The sequence below is a fragment of the Punica granatum genome, chromosome 3 (assembly GCF_007655135.1).
Source record: "Punica granatum isolate Tunisia-2019 chromosome 3, ASM765513v2, whole genome shotgun sequence".
NCBI classification, from domain to species: domain Eukaryota; kingdom Viridiplantae; phylum Streptophyta; class Magnoliopsida; order Myrtales; family Lythraceae; genus Punica; species Punica granatum.
The window spans coordinates 10,472,870-10,490,028 of record NC_045129.1 but is presented as its reverse complement, the minus strand read 5'-3'; the positions used below and the strand labels follow the sequence as shown (position 1 = coordinate 10,490,028).

Genomic DNA, 17,159 nt, shown 5'->3' with positions numbered 1-17,159 from the left:
AGACATAAGTACGTCAAGATGTAATATGAAAACAATCATTAAATCAAATGCATTCATTTTTTCGGTGTGCACTCTGATATCAGAAGTCCAAGGGGTCACGATTAATCCATTTACTTTCCATATCGGTGCAATTATTCAGATTCTCTTAGGCTTAAAGTTCAGATTACCAGCTTAATCCCTTTTCTAGTCCTGTGTTGAGCCCTCTATCAGGTGTAGGGTGCTAAAAGGAGCTACACAGCCTACACTGATCGTCTGGATTCAAACCTGGGATTTCAAGGAATGGAGCAAAAGTTCTTACCATTTGAGCAATCAATTTCATTGATATGTCATTTTCTATTTAATTACAGATTATTTCATGTTATCCTAAACTATAAGTTGGGTCTGCCTCAGACTCTTAATTTGTGTGCGTGTTCCGGTTACATTTTCTTGGCTAAGCTACTTGAAGATACCGGCTCGGCAGCCCTGTGACAAAGGGATAATTTTAGTTATGTGCAACTTTAACAAAGAAAAGCTTGGGGGCATTTCACCATTGAATGGCAGCAAGAAAAAGGTTTTGGTATTGCATTCCTTTAATACATAGAAGGTCGATATGATTTGGTTCCATATGAATTTTGCTTAAGTAGTTGAACGAGCAAGAAACAAGATGTTAAATTAAGCGTACACACATTTACATTTTTACAATACATGTCCCCGAGGATAATTTCAGGAATCATAGTATGTTACATCATCTAACAATGCACATCGAGAGATCGATCCAAGAGTGCGAAAGAGAAAGGCCAATGAAACACATGATATCTCCGGCCTCGTTATTATTATCATGACATATACTATAGTGTAGATGTTCCATCATCTAGATATATGACTAGGATGGAACCATTAACGGATGCCCTCTGCATTATTTCCTCATAAAGGAGCAAGTTTAGTGGTGAGGAATGAGTCTAGAGCTTCCTTCACAGTCAAGAACAGCCTCCCTCCAATTTTGCTGGTTAAGTTTGACACCCTTAGCTTGTGAAGCACTTGCCACTTTGGGTTTGCCACCGCTAGCTGATTGAGATTTAAAAAAAGAAAAAAACAACTTAATTAAGCGATAGAAGCCCGACCCGCAAATAATTAACGCTCTTCTCTAGAATCGATTAGTCAATATTAATGGAAACATATTACAAACAAGTTGGGGATCAATTGGTAATCACCTCTACTCCACAAGATATCAGATTTTTGGCAAGTTCCTCGAGCGAATGCATTGCTGATGTATCAATGCTCACCAAATCTGAGAACATCAAACATATATGTATAGTTTGTCAATCATTTGTTGTACTTTTCCGGCATTTTCTTCACATGATCCGGTGGTTTTAAGAAAAGAGACTGTAAAAACGAAAACACTGTGTTTGAAAGACTGCTTACTGGACATGTCGAGGATCACAAGTTGGTTTGACCGGACATCACCCACGCTGCCGGCCTCCTCTTCTCCTGCAAGTATGCTTCCCATAATCCTAAAGCATTAAATGATTAAATGACGATCATGGCAGATAATTAAAAGCTTCCCATCTTATCTACTATATCATGTGGTCCTGTACCTCTGGCTGATGAAATTCGCATTAGCAAAGCAAAGAACGGAGGACTTGACACTGATAATCAACACCCCAGGAATTCTTGTGGCCATTGGGTATTGTTCGATGTTGCGGAATGTATCCGTTCCGGGTAACCTGCCCAGTATTTCTATTCCTGGACGAATGGAGACGAGCATGATCCTTGCAAAGGAAATTGCGATCTACATACACAAAATTCGTTGTAGATAACATCTCTTGCGTCATAGTGACACTTCATAGAAGTAAGCAGACAAGTTTGTCAGTGTACATTACCGCGACTAGCAGACCTACTTCCACCGAAGCAAACAAAACCCCTGCAAAAGCTCCGGCACAGGCAAGGAAGTCTAGCTTATCAGTTCTCCAAATACGGTAAGCCTCATTAAGGTCAATCAATCCGGGAAGAGCTGCAAGGATGATCGATGCGAGGATTGCGAGTGGGGTGAAGTAAAGCAGCCTCGTGAGCAGTTCCAGTGTGACAAGCACAGCGATTGCCATCACGACATTTGACAAAGGACTTTCGCAGCCCGCACTGAAATTCACGGCAGTGCGCGAGAAGGAACCTGCACAAACAAATTCAACTATGTCGGATCATCAAATAAGTTTACACTTTTATACTAGTTGATATTATAACAAGTTCTTTCAAATTCTTGTATGTACTTATAAATATTCAAGGAGGAAGAGGAAGATGAACAATTAACATGTTGTCAACCTGTTGCGGTATAGCAAGAAGAGAAGGATCCCACAATATTCATGAATCCCATCGCAACCATTTCCTTATTCCCGTCGAGGCGGTATCCCTTTAGCGACGCAAAAGAACGACCAACTGCAATTGCCTCCTGCATGTTGGAACAAAAGAATCACATTCCGTCACTTAGTCCAGTCAATAGCAACTGATCTGAAAAAAGTCCGTGGTGTAATTGGTCGATGACATCCTTTAAAACAAAATGATTTAGGTTTTCTATTATGATGCTTATAGTTTTACAAATTAATCAGCCAGTGAAAAGAGAGCCGTTAATACTGAACTGTGAGGGCGATCACGGCAATGACTAAGCCCGCCTTAGCGGCATCTCCAACGATTGGGTGGCAGAATTGCAATTCATGAATGGAGCTGGGATTAAGCCCCCGTTTGATGTGTTTGATGATCTTAACACCGCGTGTGTCTGCCCTTGTCAGGAATACGATGAGAGTGGCTAGTACGACGGAAATCAGAGGGGCAAGGGCCGCTAACCAGAATAGCTTCTTGCTCTTCCTGCCCTGCATGCCCGCGTATATATTTATTTTATGATGAAAATAATACAACAATGAATTAATTTGATGATGTACTCAAATTTAAAATCTCGGAAATTTTGAGGTTTTTTTAGGACACTTACTAGAAATCTGGTGATGAGGATGAAGCTAAGAAATGCGCATCCTAGCATGAAAGTCAGAGGATTCCACTGCATAGATCATAAAAATAAGTACAAAAATATCATGCAAAATATCTCAGTGAAATTAGGAGAAAATAATAGCTTGACTAGAACTTCTTAAAATTTCTGTGGGAGTAATTATAAATAGACAGTTCCATATATTTAAGCAATTTAGTAATATATATCCTATTTGTCTTATTTGAGATTTCTCTTCTTTTTTTTTTTTCTAGAATTCCTATCTCCCACCCTGTGACGCAAAGGTAGACTAGACACCGATTCAGTATGCTAGCATGGATGCGAAACAAAGGTGCGTGCGAACGCATTCTGTGAGGGGAAAACGGATGCATAAGGAAGACAGTAGGGGGTACTGGGCAGTCAAATAAGTTGGACCAAACTCCAATTCCAATCTAATTCATGAGCATGCTTTGACATGAGTTTCCGTTTCCTGCATTGCGGGTAAAGTCCGTCTGCCAGAAACTGAATTTGTTGTTGAACCGCATGATTGTGATCTTATGTAATTTTCATTTTACTTGTGTAAAACTTATTAAGGAGCACCGACCGAGCACGCACGGCCCCCTGTTCCTGTTGGTGTGTCCAGAAAGGAAGTGGGAGAGAGTTGATCAAAAGTATGGATCATGGAATTACGGATTTTGGAACGGATCTCCAGACAGCTTCCATGACAGAGATGACATCAGTCTTGTTGGTGAAGTGGGAGATCCCTAGAAGCCCTTTGAGCTGCTGAAGCCCAATCACAATGGCCGCTGCTGCCATGAAACCGACCATCGCCGCGTGTGAAAGAAAATCCACCAGAAATCCCAACCTGCCAGCCGGAGTTGATGTACCAAACGTTCCATATTAATTAGTTCCAAGTTAGAAGAGAGTTGCCATGACAAAAGCACCATGACTAGCTACTACACCTGAAGAGGCCAAATACAGCTTGGAAGACACCGGCAAAGAAGGTTGTGGTGAGGACAAGCTTCCGGTATGCGGTGGGGTCAGCTGCCGGGTCCACTATCTTCTGCAGCATTGAGGAGGTGAGCATAGACACCACTGCCACCGGCCCTATTGCTATTTCCTTGGACGTCCCCATCACAGCATATATTAGTGGTGGCACCACACTCGTATCTGACAACGATTGGACATGACACAAGTTAAACGATTGAAAAGTTACTCTTTTTTAGATCATCTTTTTCTTGGAGAGATGCTTGAGAAAGGGTTCATTGTCGTTTGAGCGATTACAGAGTCCGTATTCGGGATCGAGCTTGGCCAACGTTGCGTATCCGATACTCTGTGACACATGGAAGAAATTAACATGCCAAATTAGATGGAACTGCAGTCGGCTGTACATCAAGGATGGCTACGTGGTATGCTTGATTTAATGAGCTCAGAAAGACCATCACTGTGATGGAATTAGAACATGCAATGAGTACAGAAATGGATCATTCGGTGATTTACTTGTCAAGACCTATTTAATCACTAGCCAGGCTCGTGTTGCCAGTACCAGATAATAGCTTACCTGCGGGATGCATAAGCTGGCAAGAGTCAGACCGGCCATGAGGTCATTCTTGAATTGAGCTGCCTTGTACTCCTGGCACCACTTGAGAACTGGGAACGCCCCCTTGAGGACCGATCCCACACGTCCCAGGCTGTGCGTGTTCTTCACAGACTGAGACCGCTTTCCATGAGGCAGGGCAATGTCACGGAGGGAGTCCGCTATCTCACGCCACAGTCCTGGTGGCTCCGGGGCATCTAGCACCCACTGGGATGTCCCAGTTGCAGGGACTTGCCGCTCGAGGTCGGGAGGCCCAGTCCCGTCCGCTGAAGCGGCCATGGCAGTGTTTGTTTGAAGTGTTTGGGAGAACTTTGGAGGCTGAGCTGACTCACCCTCCGTGCAAGTTCCCATCAGTGTCGGGGCCAGAGAGTTTTGGTCACTCATTGCCATAAAAATGAATGGACATGGACAGATGTTCTAAAGCATTCAGTACACAACCCAAAAAAGGGACAAAGAAAATAAAAGAAAAGGATCGAAAATCGAAAAAAGAGAAGGCAGCTACATCTTCAATGGAAGGAAATTCCAAGTAAACAGAAGCATCAAAAGCTGGAAGAGCCCGAGCCATCCATAAGTTAATTATATTGAAAGGGAACAGAGGAAGACACAGAGAGATTCGGTAATGGATGGCTCTGTTTCCAGTACTCCATGAGCGAACATCCAACCTATATATATATATAAGGGAGAGAATGTGTTGGGAGTCTATTGATTATGTCCTTTGACGATATTCTCATGAAGCCTGTTGCTAATATTCCTATTTGGCTACTAATGATCAGGTCTAACTAGGGAAGGACCTCATTGGATACAAATGGATGCTCAGTCGATTCTGGACACTTTAAAATTTTATAGACCATTTCTCTCTCGGTATCGAATATCTTCTCGGTGGTGGGTAGTAACAGTGCCAGAAGGCCCAATGGGGAAAGGACGCCACTCGTAAAGTTGATCGATTCCTCTCAATCGGAAAGTAGAGGAGTACCGTTAATGGTGGAGAATTTGAGCTCCTAGTTTGCAGGTAAGGACCACTTCCCTTGCCACCATCTTGGTCACAATAGGTCTAGGGATATTGGGACTGTACAGTAACAGATATTCCAAAATTAAGGTGGATCACATGAAATGTCACTTCAAGTTCACTCGAAAGTCACTAAAAGCACCCTTAATGAAATGCCCATATAGGGCCGGGCCGAGCGATGGCGTCTGTATGGCCATCACCTCGCTCCTTGATGTATTGAGTAATGAGAATTTGATTTAAGTATGACGGTGTGATTGAGATACTCCATTGGGATTGGCCTGAGGGTCGCACGATGAAGAAATCTTGAGAGGCATATATAATCGAATCTCTATATATATTGTTATACTTATGTAAAAGAATTCTCATTATTGGATCACTTCCATGAGCTACTTATTGAGTGTTCAGGTGGGTCCAAAAAATTAATGGACTGAAAAAGACAGAAAAAGATATTTCCTGTTGAGAGGAAACATTTGGGCCTAGAGACAGCACTATAATTCGGGTTTGTTTGATTTGTGGATGTAATTTTAAAATTATAATTATAATTTAATTCTATTCACAACAAAACAAAATAACTCATACAAAGTCAAAGAGTGAGTCCCATTTATACCACTTTTTTCCACAACAAAACAAAATAATTCATACAAAGTCAAACAGTGGGCCCTATTTATATCACTCTTTTTCAAAATCAAAATTTAATTTTAAAATTCTATTATGAAATCAAACTCAGCAGAAAATTTGGAGTACAAGCCACAAGATAACTAGGTACATATTCTCGCCTGAATTTAAGAGGTTCAAATTTCATTAAATTTTGGGTAAATTACAAAAAAAAACTCAAATTTTGTAAAATGTCTCAATTTTGTCCTAAATTTTGTTTTGTAACAAAAAAAACCATAAGTTTTCTAAAATGTCTCAAAAATGACCTCCGTTATAACTTCCGTCAATTTTTGTTGCTGATGGTGGGTCCCTTTAACAGTCCACGTAGGTCACACGTAGGCTAGTGGGTCCCTTTAACAGTCCACGTAGGTCACACGTAGGCAAAAATTGACGGAAGTTATAACGGAGGTCATTTTTGAGACATTTTAGAAAATTTATGGTTTTTTTTGTTACAAAATAAAATTTAGGACAAAACTGAGACATTTTACAAAATTTGGGTTTTTTTTTGTAATTTACCCTTAAATTTTTCGTGTTCTTTTTTTTTTCTCTCTCTTTTTCTTCTCCTTAATCATGCCTCTGAACCTCCTTAATGTTGAATACTAGTAAAACTCCCGCACTTAAGGAAGATAATTTTTTTTACTATATAGAATATCAATCTCCTCAATAATGATGAAAAAAATTAGCCCATAAAACATATATATTTTTTTGTGAATCATAATGCATAACTCTGAATTAATATGTTACTAAACGACTAAGTCTAAAATAATAGTTAAAAAGTTTACAAAGAAAATTCATATTCATAATATCACATTATATTTCTGGGTGATAATATCACATTATTTTGAAAATGTTATTTGAGTTACTGTTTCAGATTTCCTAATTTAAATACATTTATTTGTAGTTACAGAAGAAATGATTGTTAAAGTAATTTTTTTAAGTGTTTTTGTTGACGTGGTTGGATCTCTCATAAATTACATAAATAAATTTATTGTAGAATGTGAAATTCTCCTGATTAACATTTAAAAGAGGACCATGCATTGATGCAAAAAGTAACTTATTTGAAAAGTTTGTAACAGAACTGATATAATAAATTTAAAGAAATAGATCTTGAATTAGAAACCTATACCCATACTATATTATAAATTATAAAATGTCATCATTTGTAATAAAAAAAATACCATAATCTAATTCCCGTTTTTAATATGTATAGAAATTTATTTTCTTTTCAAATGAATTAAAATAAATATATTACTTTAATTATATCTGATGCCATGTGGGTGGCTAGGAGAGTTCCATAAAGCTTTCATATTTAGCTTGAGTACTAGATACTAGATACTAGATAGAAAGAAGTATGCTCGTTGCTACAGTGAATTTCATTAAAGAATTAATATCAATTCACCTTTAAATTATATTAATTAAAAACTGCTCTATCTCTTTTTTTTTTTTTTGGTATCTTATCATTTGTAACACTATATATACTCGTTGATATTTCCCTCTAGTTCCGCTCATCAAATATGTGAAAAAATTACGTTATATGAGAATAAAATTATTTTATCAATCAACTATAACATTTTTAAAATATTGGACAGAAATTGGAATATAAAAAATAAAAAAGTGATGTCAACAAAACTTTAAAGAAATAGTACAACCATAGAGCATTTATATTAGCATGGATAATTCTTAGATAAAGCTAACTTGCATTGACATGGTATCATTTTTCATTTTCAAAAGCTATTTTCATCTTTTCTAATTCAGCAAAATTTTATAATCTTATATTTCGATTTTCTCTTTAATGGGTAATATATATATATATATATGAAAATAAGAGAATATTATTAATATGATTTTATTATGCACAATTTTGCCCCTAATATTTGATTTGGAAGAATAACCACCAAAATATATTTAGAAGTCAATATTAGGGGTTATGAGATAATATCAAAATTTTGGTATTCAAAATCTTGAGAAAGAAGAGATTGTAAAACAGAATCAAAATTTTGGAAGTAAGTTGCACAAGAACTTCGGAAAGATCAAAAGAATAAAGAATAGAAAAATGAAAGATTCCATCAGGCCCTTTGTGTAAGAACCGGGATTTTTCAAACATGCATATCTATATATATATATATATATATACATATATCTTACACATATATGTGGCTGGAGAATTTAAAAGAAAAAAAAAAGAGGAGGATGTGTAACTTGTTTACGGTGGACTTGCCCACACCCAATGACCTTTCCCATCCTCTGTCCACCGCCATTCAAAATTTTTTTTTCTTCGTTGTCCTGCTCTTGGCTGGAGAAGTCGATAAAGAAAATAGAGAAAACAGAGAGAGAGAACGAATTTTTTTTTTAATTTTTAAAATTCAAAAATGATTTTGAGTTATTCTAATTTTTTAAAAATTAACATATTGAAATTTCATTATTTTTGCTAATATTAATAATTAGACGGAATCTTCTCAATTTTTTGCATTTTTCTAGTTTTTATAATAAAGTTAGTACAAAAACAATTTTTTTAATCTTTAAAATGTATTTTTTGATAAGATTTAAATGAAACAAAATATTTTTCTTATTTATGTCAGTCAAATAATCCAATATAATATATTTTTATTAATTATAAATTAAGATTTATAATAGTTTAAAAATGCATATTATATATTACGAAAAAGAAGGAAAAATATATTTTGTTCAACGTACAGACTTTAGGACTAGGTAATAAAATGAAGCAGTGTTACCGGATCTGATCGCTCAGAATGCTCGAATTGCTAAATAAAATTTTCTCGTTTTTTAAGTTTTTCTATTTTTATAATAATTTGGAATAAAAAATTATTAATATATTTTAAAAGATATTTTTCTATCCGAATAAAAAATTATTTTTCTAATTTTCTAATAAAATACTTTTATGTACATAATTTTTATTAAATTTTTGAATTGTAAAATTGAATGAATACTTTTTAAAAGATTTGGATAATGTTTTTTTATAATGTTATAAATCACCTTTTACTCTGTACACTGCACGCGTTCCACGACTAGTTAATAATAACATGGCATTGTATCACACTCGGACAAAGATTAGTGATGCCCCGAGACAATTAATATACAAATAACAGCGTTAGAAGAACGTGGTGATGCACTATTTCAATTTTCAAGTGCTCAGAAGAATTAACTTTTAATCCGAACATTATAATACTAATCGGATTATTGTAATTGTTTGGCTGATATATCTTTTTGGAGGGCTAATCAAAATGATGCATCAATCAGAGTGCTTAAATAGAGCCACTAGACCAAGTAATGACCTATTGACATGAAATAATGGGCTTCGAAGAAACATCGTGATCCTATATGGTATTAGGCTGGCACCGAACGTGGCCCTCCTGCCCATAATTGTTTTGTTAATAATTATGGAGAGGGACGAACTGGTACCTTCTTACCATAGAAATTCCGGAAAATATTGGATCCTATTAGAAGACGTTCAAAATCGGGTCCTCCAGGACTTGTTTCCTGAGCCCATAACTGAATTCCTACAGCAAGGAAGTTCACATTGACTTGGAGGAATATAAGATTTTCGCCATAAGCTCTTTCGAGCTCAATCGACCTATCTATACATCGAATTGGTCGAGCAACTTTGAAAATCTTCTGGGATTATGTTGTCCTCAATGTCTTGTCAATATGCAAGGACCATGAATGTACTGTTACAACTGTTGTTGTCGGCCTGGGCCATGAGTTGCTTAGGGCTGGCCCAACTAATTGGAGTTTGTTGGCAAATCATCAACACATTTCGTGCACCCGAATTCTTTAGTGGATATATAAGTATATCGAGTGTTTGAGATGGACGTCCCAACGAGATTCCGGAGTATACATTACTTAATCATTCTACGAAACTTAACACGTTCCACTAATCGGCAGTGGTTGTTGCTCTTAATTTAGGTATAACTTATACATGACAGTAAGCGAGTGCGCATGCAGCGGTCTAAATCCCATGCTCACCTCCTAGTGCTATGGACCATAAGACAAATCTCTCGGCCACTAGCTACATCTATATGATATCTTAAAGGCCGGTCCCATCATCAACGTGCGTATACTCGAATCAAGATTTCGTGGTTTTAATATGACGAGAAAAATGTGCTGATGAGACCTCAACTTTACCAACACAATATGAATGAAGGAGGGAATAGGAAAATAAAAGTCGTCCTCAGAAAAGTGTAACAATGGAGAAATACAAAGCCTAACCATTCCTCTTAATTAACCCTCTAATATCTTCAAATCCACAATCAACAAGAAGAAACTGAGATCATTGGGAAAACACAATGACATGAAAATACGGGGAAATTAATTAAATTAGCTCACGAAGTGGTTTTCAAATATACTTTGGACTGTCGTATGAATTTCCGGTGGGAGTCAGCCGATGGCGTGCTCCTTCACGATCACGATGGTGGTCCGATGATAGACTATGTTGCTGTTGTTGTACTTGTTGTTGCTGTTGGTTCTTCCACTTCTCGATCTCCTTCAGCAGCAAACCTTTACTCTCTTCATCTCCTCCCTCTCCTCCATTGAAGCACCCCGATCTCTTGCTAAGATTAATCTTGCCAAATCCCAATTTCGCCTTGTGTCCAAGGTTGAAGCACATGGTGAGAAATCTCAGGATGGATGAAATAGCTAGATGAGATAGGGTTTTAATTTGTGTACATTGAGAAAAGATCAGAGGGAAGAGAGGGCAGAGATTAGGGAGGGGAGAGTGCTTTATTGGTAGGTTACTTTCCTTAAGGGTGTGTACCAAATCTTTGGCGGGGTCTCAATGTCATTGGGATGTGACGGTGGATCCAAGGAATGTTAATTGATCTTTTATCGATCAATCCATTTCACTAGCTTTCAAATCTTAATTAAGATTTTTTTTCCATTTATTCTTTCTCAATTTATAATTAGGAATGTGATCTTGATCCATTCGACTTATGGCAAATGGACGATCCCCTAGAACACGGCTTACTGACCCAAGATGTGTTTCTTACCGACGGGTCAATTAGGATATAATACTTTACGTGTGGTACTTCTTACTCTTAATGGGTATAAATCATTTGTTTTTCTTCTGGTTTCTTTCTCATTGTTCCTACCTATAGGTTGTAAATGCACTTCCAAAGGTCCAATCAAAATAGTTGGGGAAGTAGAAGATTGTTCAGAAGATATTTCAGTGTTTCTTTTAACTTCATTTGTAAAAATTTGCAAACGAAAAGTTTGCTTTCCTCATCCTCCCATTAAGGAAACGGTCGTTGTCTCTGTCTCTTTCTTTTTACCACCTATCCCCAAGATTATTGGCTAAGAGTTGAGAAATAAATGTGAAATTCTGCAGCTTAAAAAATCAAAAACATTTTAGGTTCAATTCTTATTAGTTAGTTCCCCATGACCCGGATCTTAATTCTATATCCTCTGCCGAGTGTATGAAATCTCTCTTCAATCCTAAAAGAAGAGGGTGGATCGAAATATTTTCGTGTGCCAATATGGGGCACTAGAAAATTTGCCCATGGATATATTATACTAGTGATGACCCCGAGGAATAATTACATGGGCCAATCTATAAACAATAGCTGAGGCCAATATCACACGCAGACGCACACAAACAGATCCAAGTAATTAAGTTTTCTAAGCAACTGATGTGGAAGGCTCTTTTCGGCCCTAACTCATGGGTCTCTTATTGGAAGTCCAAAGGCTATCAAACCCAACAAAAGTATTACATTATGCCTAAAAAAGGAAAAAGAAAAACTATAGGGTTCTAATCAAATTGTTTTGGGCACATTCATCATCTTGTTGATGGCCCATTTTTCGACAAAGGAAATTGCTGGCCCATTTTTTCTTCGAATAACAGAGAAAGGCAACCATTCTGTGAAAATTGGTTTCTTTTCACTTGATCAAGTACCAAGCAATCGCATGAATCTTTTGGCAAAAGGGGCAACAGTCACGGGATCGTCCAATCAATGATAGATGTTACCGGACACATATTTTAGTTGAACATGTGTTTCCTGCATCTGTCCAAAAATAATAATAATTAAACATGTGTTTTCTGAATTAGTTCATGTTAAACAATATGTTGTAATCTATATCACTAGATCGATGGAGGGGCTTGTCGAGACTCAAGTGAAAAGCTGAAGCACCTCAAGACCATCAGTTACACTTAGATCAATTGTGAATGTTTGCTACAGTGGAATTGGAATCGCTGTACAATATGTGACTGTTTTTATATATTGTCATTCCATTCCATTCCCTTTCCATTTTTTCGTACCAAAAAAAGCTACTATGCTTGGTATAGTTGCTCCTTCAGCTTCTCGAGCGCGAGAGGAAATCTAACCACATACAAAGTTTACACTTAATTGTTAAGGGAAAATAGAAATGAGTGGAAACTGCCAGACCATCATTTTGGATTGTTTCTTGAAAATGTATATATAAAGAACAACATGTGATTTCTTATCACGCCCTGGAATTATCTCGATTATAACTGTACCTATGATTTAGACATGAACTATTAAAATAGATAGCGAAGCAAAAGATTAATGTTGGAGATGAGCACTAAAAAGAGAAATATATGAAAAAGAAGCCAACATTTCCAATCAATCAACTAATAATAGTTAATTAATAATAGTTAAGCTTGCATTTGGTTTTCGAGTTGGATCACAATCCAATATAATTTCATTTTGTGTAATGATTACAAATGTTGACAAATATATGGATCGGTGAGAATATACACATATATGTACGTATATATAGATGTGAAAATATATGAAGAATTTATTATTAAAAAATTAATTATAAAAATAATTAGAAAAAATATATATGTGAAAAATTATTATTAAATGGAGAAAAAAGATAAAATAATAATAATTACAGTGTTGAATTTAAGGAATAATAAATTTGAGTTGTATAAAGTAAATTTTTTTTATTTAAAAACCAAACAAAACCTATTAATCCCACTTGGTGCACACATCTCGCCTTCACGAGAAGAGTCCTCTCGAGTTAAAGGGACCACAAGGAAGGGACAACGTAAGGAGGGAGAGGGATGCAAGCACCCACTCAGTTTCCAATTATTGGAGGAGAGGAAGAAGAAGAAAAGGGGCATTGGCATTTCCTTGATTGAAAAAGAGATTAGGAAGGCCGAAGCAAGTGGCAACATTCGATTAATCGAGTCTACCTGCATAGATGGATCACCCGTTCGAATCGATTGATCAATCATGATAATAAAGATCGAGTTCGTTGAATTCGAAATTCATGTTCTTCGTGCTTTTCACGTAGTCACCGAGTGATGATTAAGATGCTATATACATTCGCGCAGTGTAAATCCTCATGTCGCCGAGTTCGTGCCCCGATAGTGGGGCCTGAGTTGCTGAGTTCTCATCCGGGGAGGATGGCCACTCAAGAGGGAGTTTTGTGTCACCACGGATCCACTAATCAAATTCGTGGTCACTGCTGCTTCCATTGATTGGTCCCGCTTGTCCTTTGGATAAAAGAAATTATTAACGATAATTATACAAACCGTGATCCTGACATTTTCTTTTTCCTTTTTTTCGCTATCCCATCACCACACCATGCCGTTCTGTCTTTATGTGAACGTTTCCAGTCGATCATTTTGACGATGGCGAGGGCAAGCTTGGGAGGCTCCAACTTAATCAGAACTCCGGTCACAATTTGGCCGGAAACCCGTGATAATCGCGTTCAATCCATATCCTTTAGAAGATAAAGTTATTGATTCATTTTCAGTTAGATAACGAGACGTTCTCAACTTTCTCGCATGGGTATCACCGTGTTGATAGTGAATATCACTATACTGAATCCCTTCTCGTGTACCTTTTTATCAACCGGTAATATTTCCTGTGAACGAATAAAAAGTGAAGAATAAGAGGGAAGGAAGGCCAAAATATTTTTCTTGGGTACTCTTCCCTATCGATCGAGAACTTGGAAAGGAGCGTGAGAGAGAGAGAGGCATGGGAAATTACATTGGTAAAAAGGTTCATTGGTGCTCTCTATATATATATATATGTTCGTGTTAATCACCTTTTTTTTTGGGAGTATGTAGTAATTACTTCAGTTTGACCGAATTAAATTCTGCAGTCAAACTTTAACAATTAATAACTCTGGGAACCATTGAGTAAAAGCAGCCATTGCCCTCATTTACTCAAGCTGCCAAATATATATATATATATATATATATATATTACCATACTGCACAAATTCAAATGAATTCTAACTAATTTGTGTTCGAGCCGAATGGATCCATTAATAGGTGATTTGCTTGAAGCAATACAGTGGGAGATTTGATTAAACCAAAGAATCAGAAAATACTTCTACCTTTTCACAGAATAAATATAATTTTGGCTTATACAAAGAAAGGAAAAAACAAATGAAGAAAACGTATGTGCAAGAAAGGGCATAGAGAAGTTCCTTATTCCGAGACATCCTCGATTAGATTGTAACTTCGTAAAGTAGGAAAATTTGTTCTTTTGAGATTCGGTATCAACATCTATAATACTTCAAAAACATTAACGATGCGTTTAATTTGAGAGTTAAAGTAATTTTAATTTTGATTTTGATTTTGATCGTGGAAAATGACAAGTGAGATGTGATTATAAATTTGACATGGGAAACGTATGTTTTTATTGTGTAGTGTGTTGAGTTAAAGTTAAAGTTACTTGAAAAATATATATTTTTATTGTGTAGTATGTTAAGTTAAAGTTAAAGTTGTTGACTGAATCTTAGAACTGAAAGGTACCGTGAATCGATGTTCAACCACATGTTTCCACGGGAAATAACAGAAAATTATACACGAAATGAGCTTTCGTTGCTCAAAAGAGACTCCGGCATTTCATACACATGATAATTATTTGTTATTTGCTTATCCAGAATTACTTAAGCAATTGGAAGCATCAGGGTACTACATCAAACAGTCTAATCATAATGGATTTATTAAATCTAATATCTCTTGATTCCTATTCGATTACGAGCTTCTACGAAAATGTCTTTCTCGGAATTATGTGAAATTAGATTATGTCGTCAGAATGACATAGGAAAAACGAGCCAACAAGAGTTAGTTTAAGTGAAACAACATTCTATGTTTAAGTCTTGTGAAAAGGAAAAAGTTCTATAACGAGAGATTTATGTTGTGTTTGGTTTCATAGTAAAATTTTAAAATCAGATTTTAATTTTGAAAAAAAAGTGGTATAAATGAAGTTCACCCTTTGACTTTGTATGAATTATGTTATTTTGTTGTGAAAAAAAGTGATATAAATGGGGCCCACTCTTTGATTTTGTATGAATTATTTTGTTTTATAATGGGTAGAGTAAAGTTAGAATTGTGATTCTAAAATAACACTATGAAACCAAATAAGACTTTATTCTTAATGAACTGATTCGATTTGAATTGGTGTAATTGAGATATTTTGAATTTCTAAAAAGCAAAATATACAAAAGTTCAAATAAAAGAAAAGCCGAAAAAAGGCTCCAATCTCTCCAATCGAAATTGCCACTTGGGGGGCCTACCAAGCGAAATTCGAGAGACATTTCCTTCCTTCTTGACGCACCCCAGCGACTTCATATGGATCGACGGCGAGATATTCGTCGTGTAACACACACTCCAAAAGAGCGCGTGGAGAGATCATCAATACCAGAATGGCCCAAAGTGACGCAGTCGAATCCCCTCCTCAAAATACGCGAAGTCGCGCTCAGTCTACTGTCTACACAAACACAAATTGTGTCTTTCCAGTAGCTTCCCCACTGCGGGCCCCACCCCGTTCACCTTGAAGATCCCGCCACGTGTAAAGAGCAGCCACGCGTCACCATCCCCTGTCCCCCCACTCTCATGTGGACCTGAGACTGCCTGGCCCCACGGAGGGACCATAAAGTCCCAATCGAAGGACCATTGCTTGCCAAGACAAGAGCTCGGAAGTCGGACGAACCTTTGCCATTTTCGCTTTATTTACTTAAATTAAGGTTCAGCTCATGTTCCCGGAAAACGTTTGCATGTGCCGTACTAAATATAAACTCATGAGGCGGATGGAATTGGGGAATTTCCCGTTCAAGGAATTCAATAGAAAACGTTTGTGCATACCTCGCCTCTATCTATAGTACTTAATTTTTCTTTTAATGCATCAGCGCTAGACCCCATAATTCACCTAGAAATAAATTCAGGAAAAAGTTTCCCGGACTTCTTCTGATACATAAAAAAAAAAAAAACTCCCTCATACCCCTCAGATAACATTATGAGTGTCCCTTATTGGTGGATTGGGGTGATTAAACCTGCTATCAAATACGGAAGGTCCAATCGAACTGTAACCGCATATGAGGGGTATAATAATTGTATCAATTACATGATCTCACGTTGCTCCTTTCTTTTGTTATTGTCACAATAGCATGTGGATTTTTTGAGTTCATTCATTTGTCCTATGTTCCCCCCCCCCCCCCCCCCCCCCCTTTATTTCCGTTATTATGGGTAACATTACAAGATCTATTTTGCAAGATGATTGCGAGAAAGAAACATGTATATATCTTCTTAGTTATACTAGAGGCCAAAGGAAATACTAAAAAATAAAAAAACATTAATGAGAGTGCGACTCAGTGTCCTCATGTTTTTCGAGTCGAGGGATAGTATGATTTCATTTTACTCGTTTCACCTAAATAACAGTGTTTTAAGTAAATGATCCCTCTGTGCGATTTATCTCACTAAAATTATTAACTGTATTCGATTCTGTCGATCGCACCGGCAGGGTCCTAATAATCACGGAGCCGGTTAACTGTTTCTGGTTAAACTGAACCAGAGTTTGTCGTTTGACTGGCGCTTACTGCCAGGCTGATGGAGGATGCCATTGCTTTGCATGGCCATGGTTCGCTCCAAGGGCTGCAGAGGTCACGCACCACTCACCTCCTGCCACGTGTCCTCAGCACGCGCATCTCCCGCTCTATATAAACGATGCATGGGAGTCCAG

The 17,159-nt window shown here is 37.1% G+C and overlaps 1 protein-coding gene across 1 annotated transcript; it reads right to left on the bottom strand.

Annotated features, from left to right (window-relative positions):
• Positions 1 to 593: 593 nt before the first annotated feature.
• On the bottom strand, positions 594 to 5,329 carry LOC116201360 (sulfate transporter 2.1). Its single transcript, XM_031532580.1, has 12 exons — positions 4,509 to 5,329; positions 4,232 to 4,280; positions 3,910 to 4,117; positions 3,638 to 3,812; positions 2,957 to 3,022; positions 2,610 to 2,840; positions 2,296 to 2,422; positions 1,860 to 2,146; positions 1,575 to 1,768; positions 1,402 to 1,490; positions 1,191 to 1,267; positions 594 to 1,044 (listed from the first exon to the last, which is right to left on the bottom strand). The coding sequence occupies exons 1-12, from the start codon at positions 4,932 to 4,934 to the stop codon at positions 904 to 906; spliced, it is 2,070 nt and encodes a 689-aa protein (XP_031388440.1). The 5' UTR covers positions 4,935 to 5,329; the 3' UTR covers positions 594 to 903.
• Positions 5,330 to 17,159: the final 11,830 nt, after the last annotated feature.

What these genes read in the sequence shown, in the direction of transcription:
- LOC116201360 (XM_031532580.1), bottom strand. Translation starts at nt 4,934, where the DNA reads ATGGCAATGAGTGACCAAAACTCTCTGGCCCCGACACTGATGGGAACT. An exon ending in TGTGATCCTCGACATGTCCA is followed by an intron (nt 1,268 to 1,401) that starts GTAAGCAGTCTT and finishes TGATGTTCTCAG; the next exon opens with ATTTGGTGAGCATTGATACA. An exon ending in TGATATCTTGTGGAGTAGAG is followed by an intron (nt 1,045 to 1,190) that starts GTGATTACCAAT and finishes AATCTCAATCAG; the next exon opens with CTAGCGGTGGCAAACCCAAA.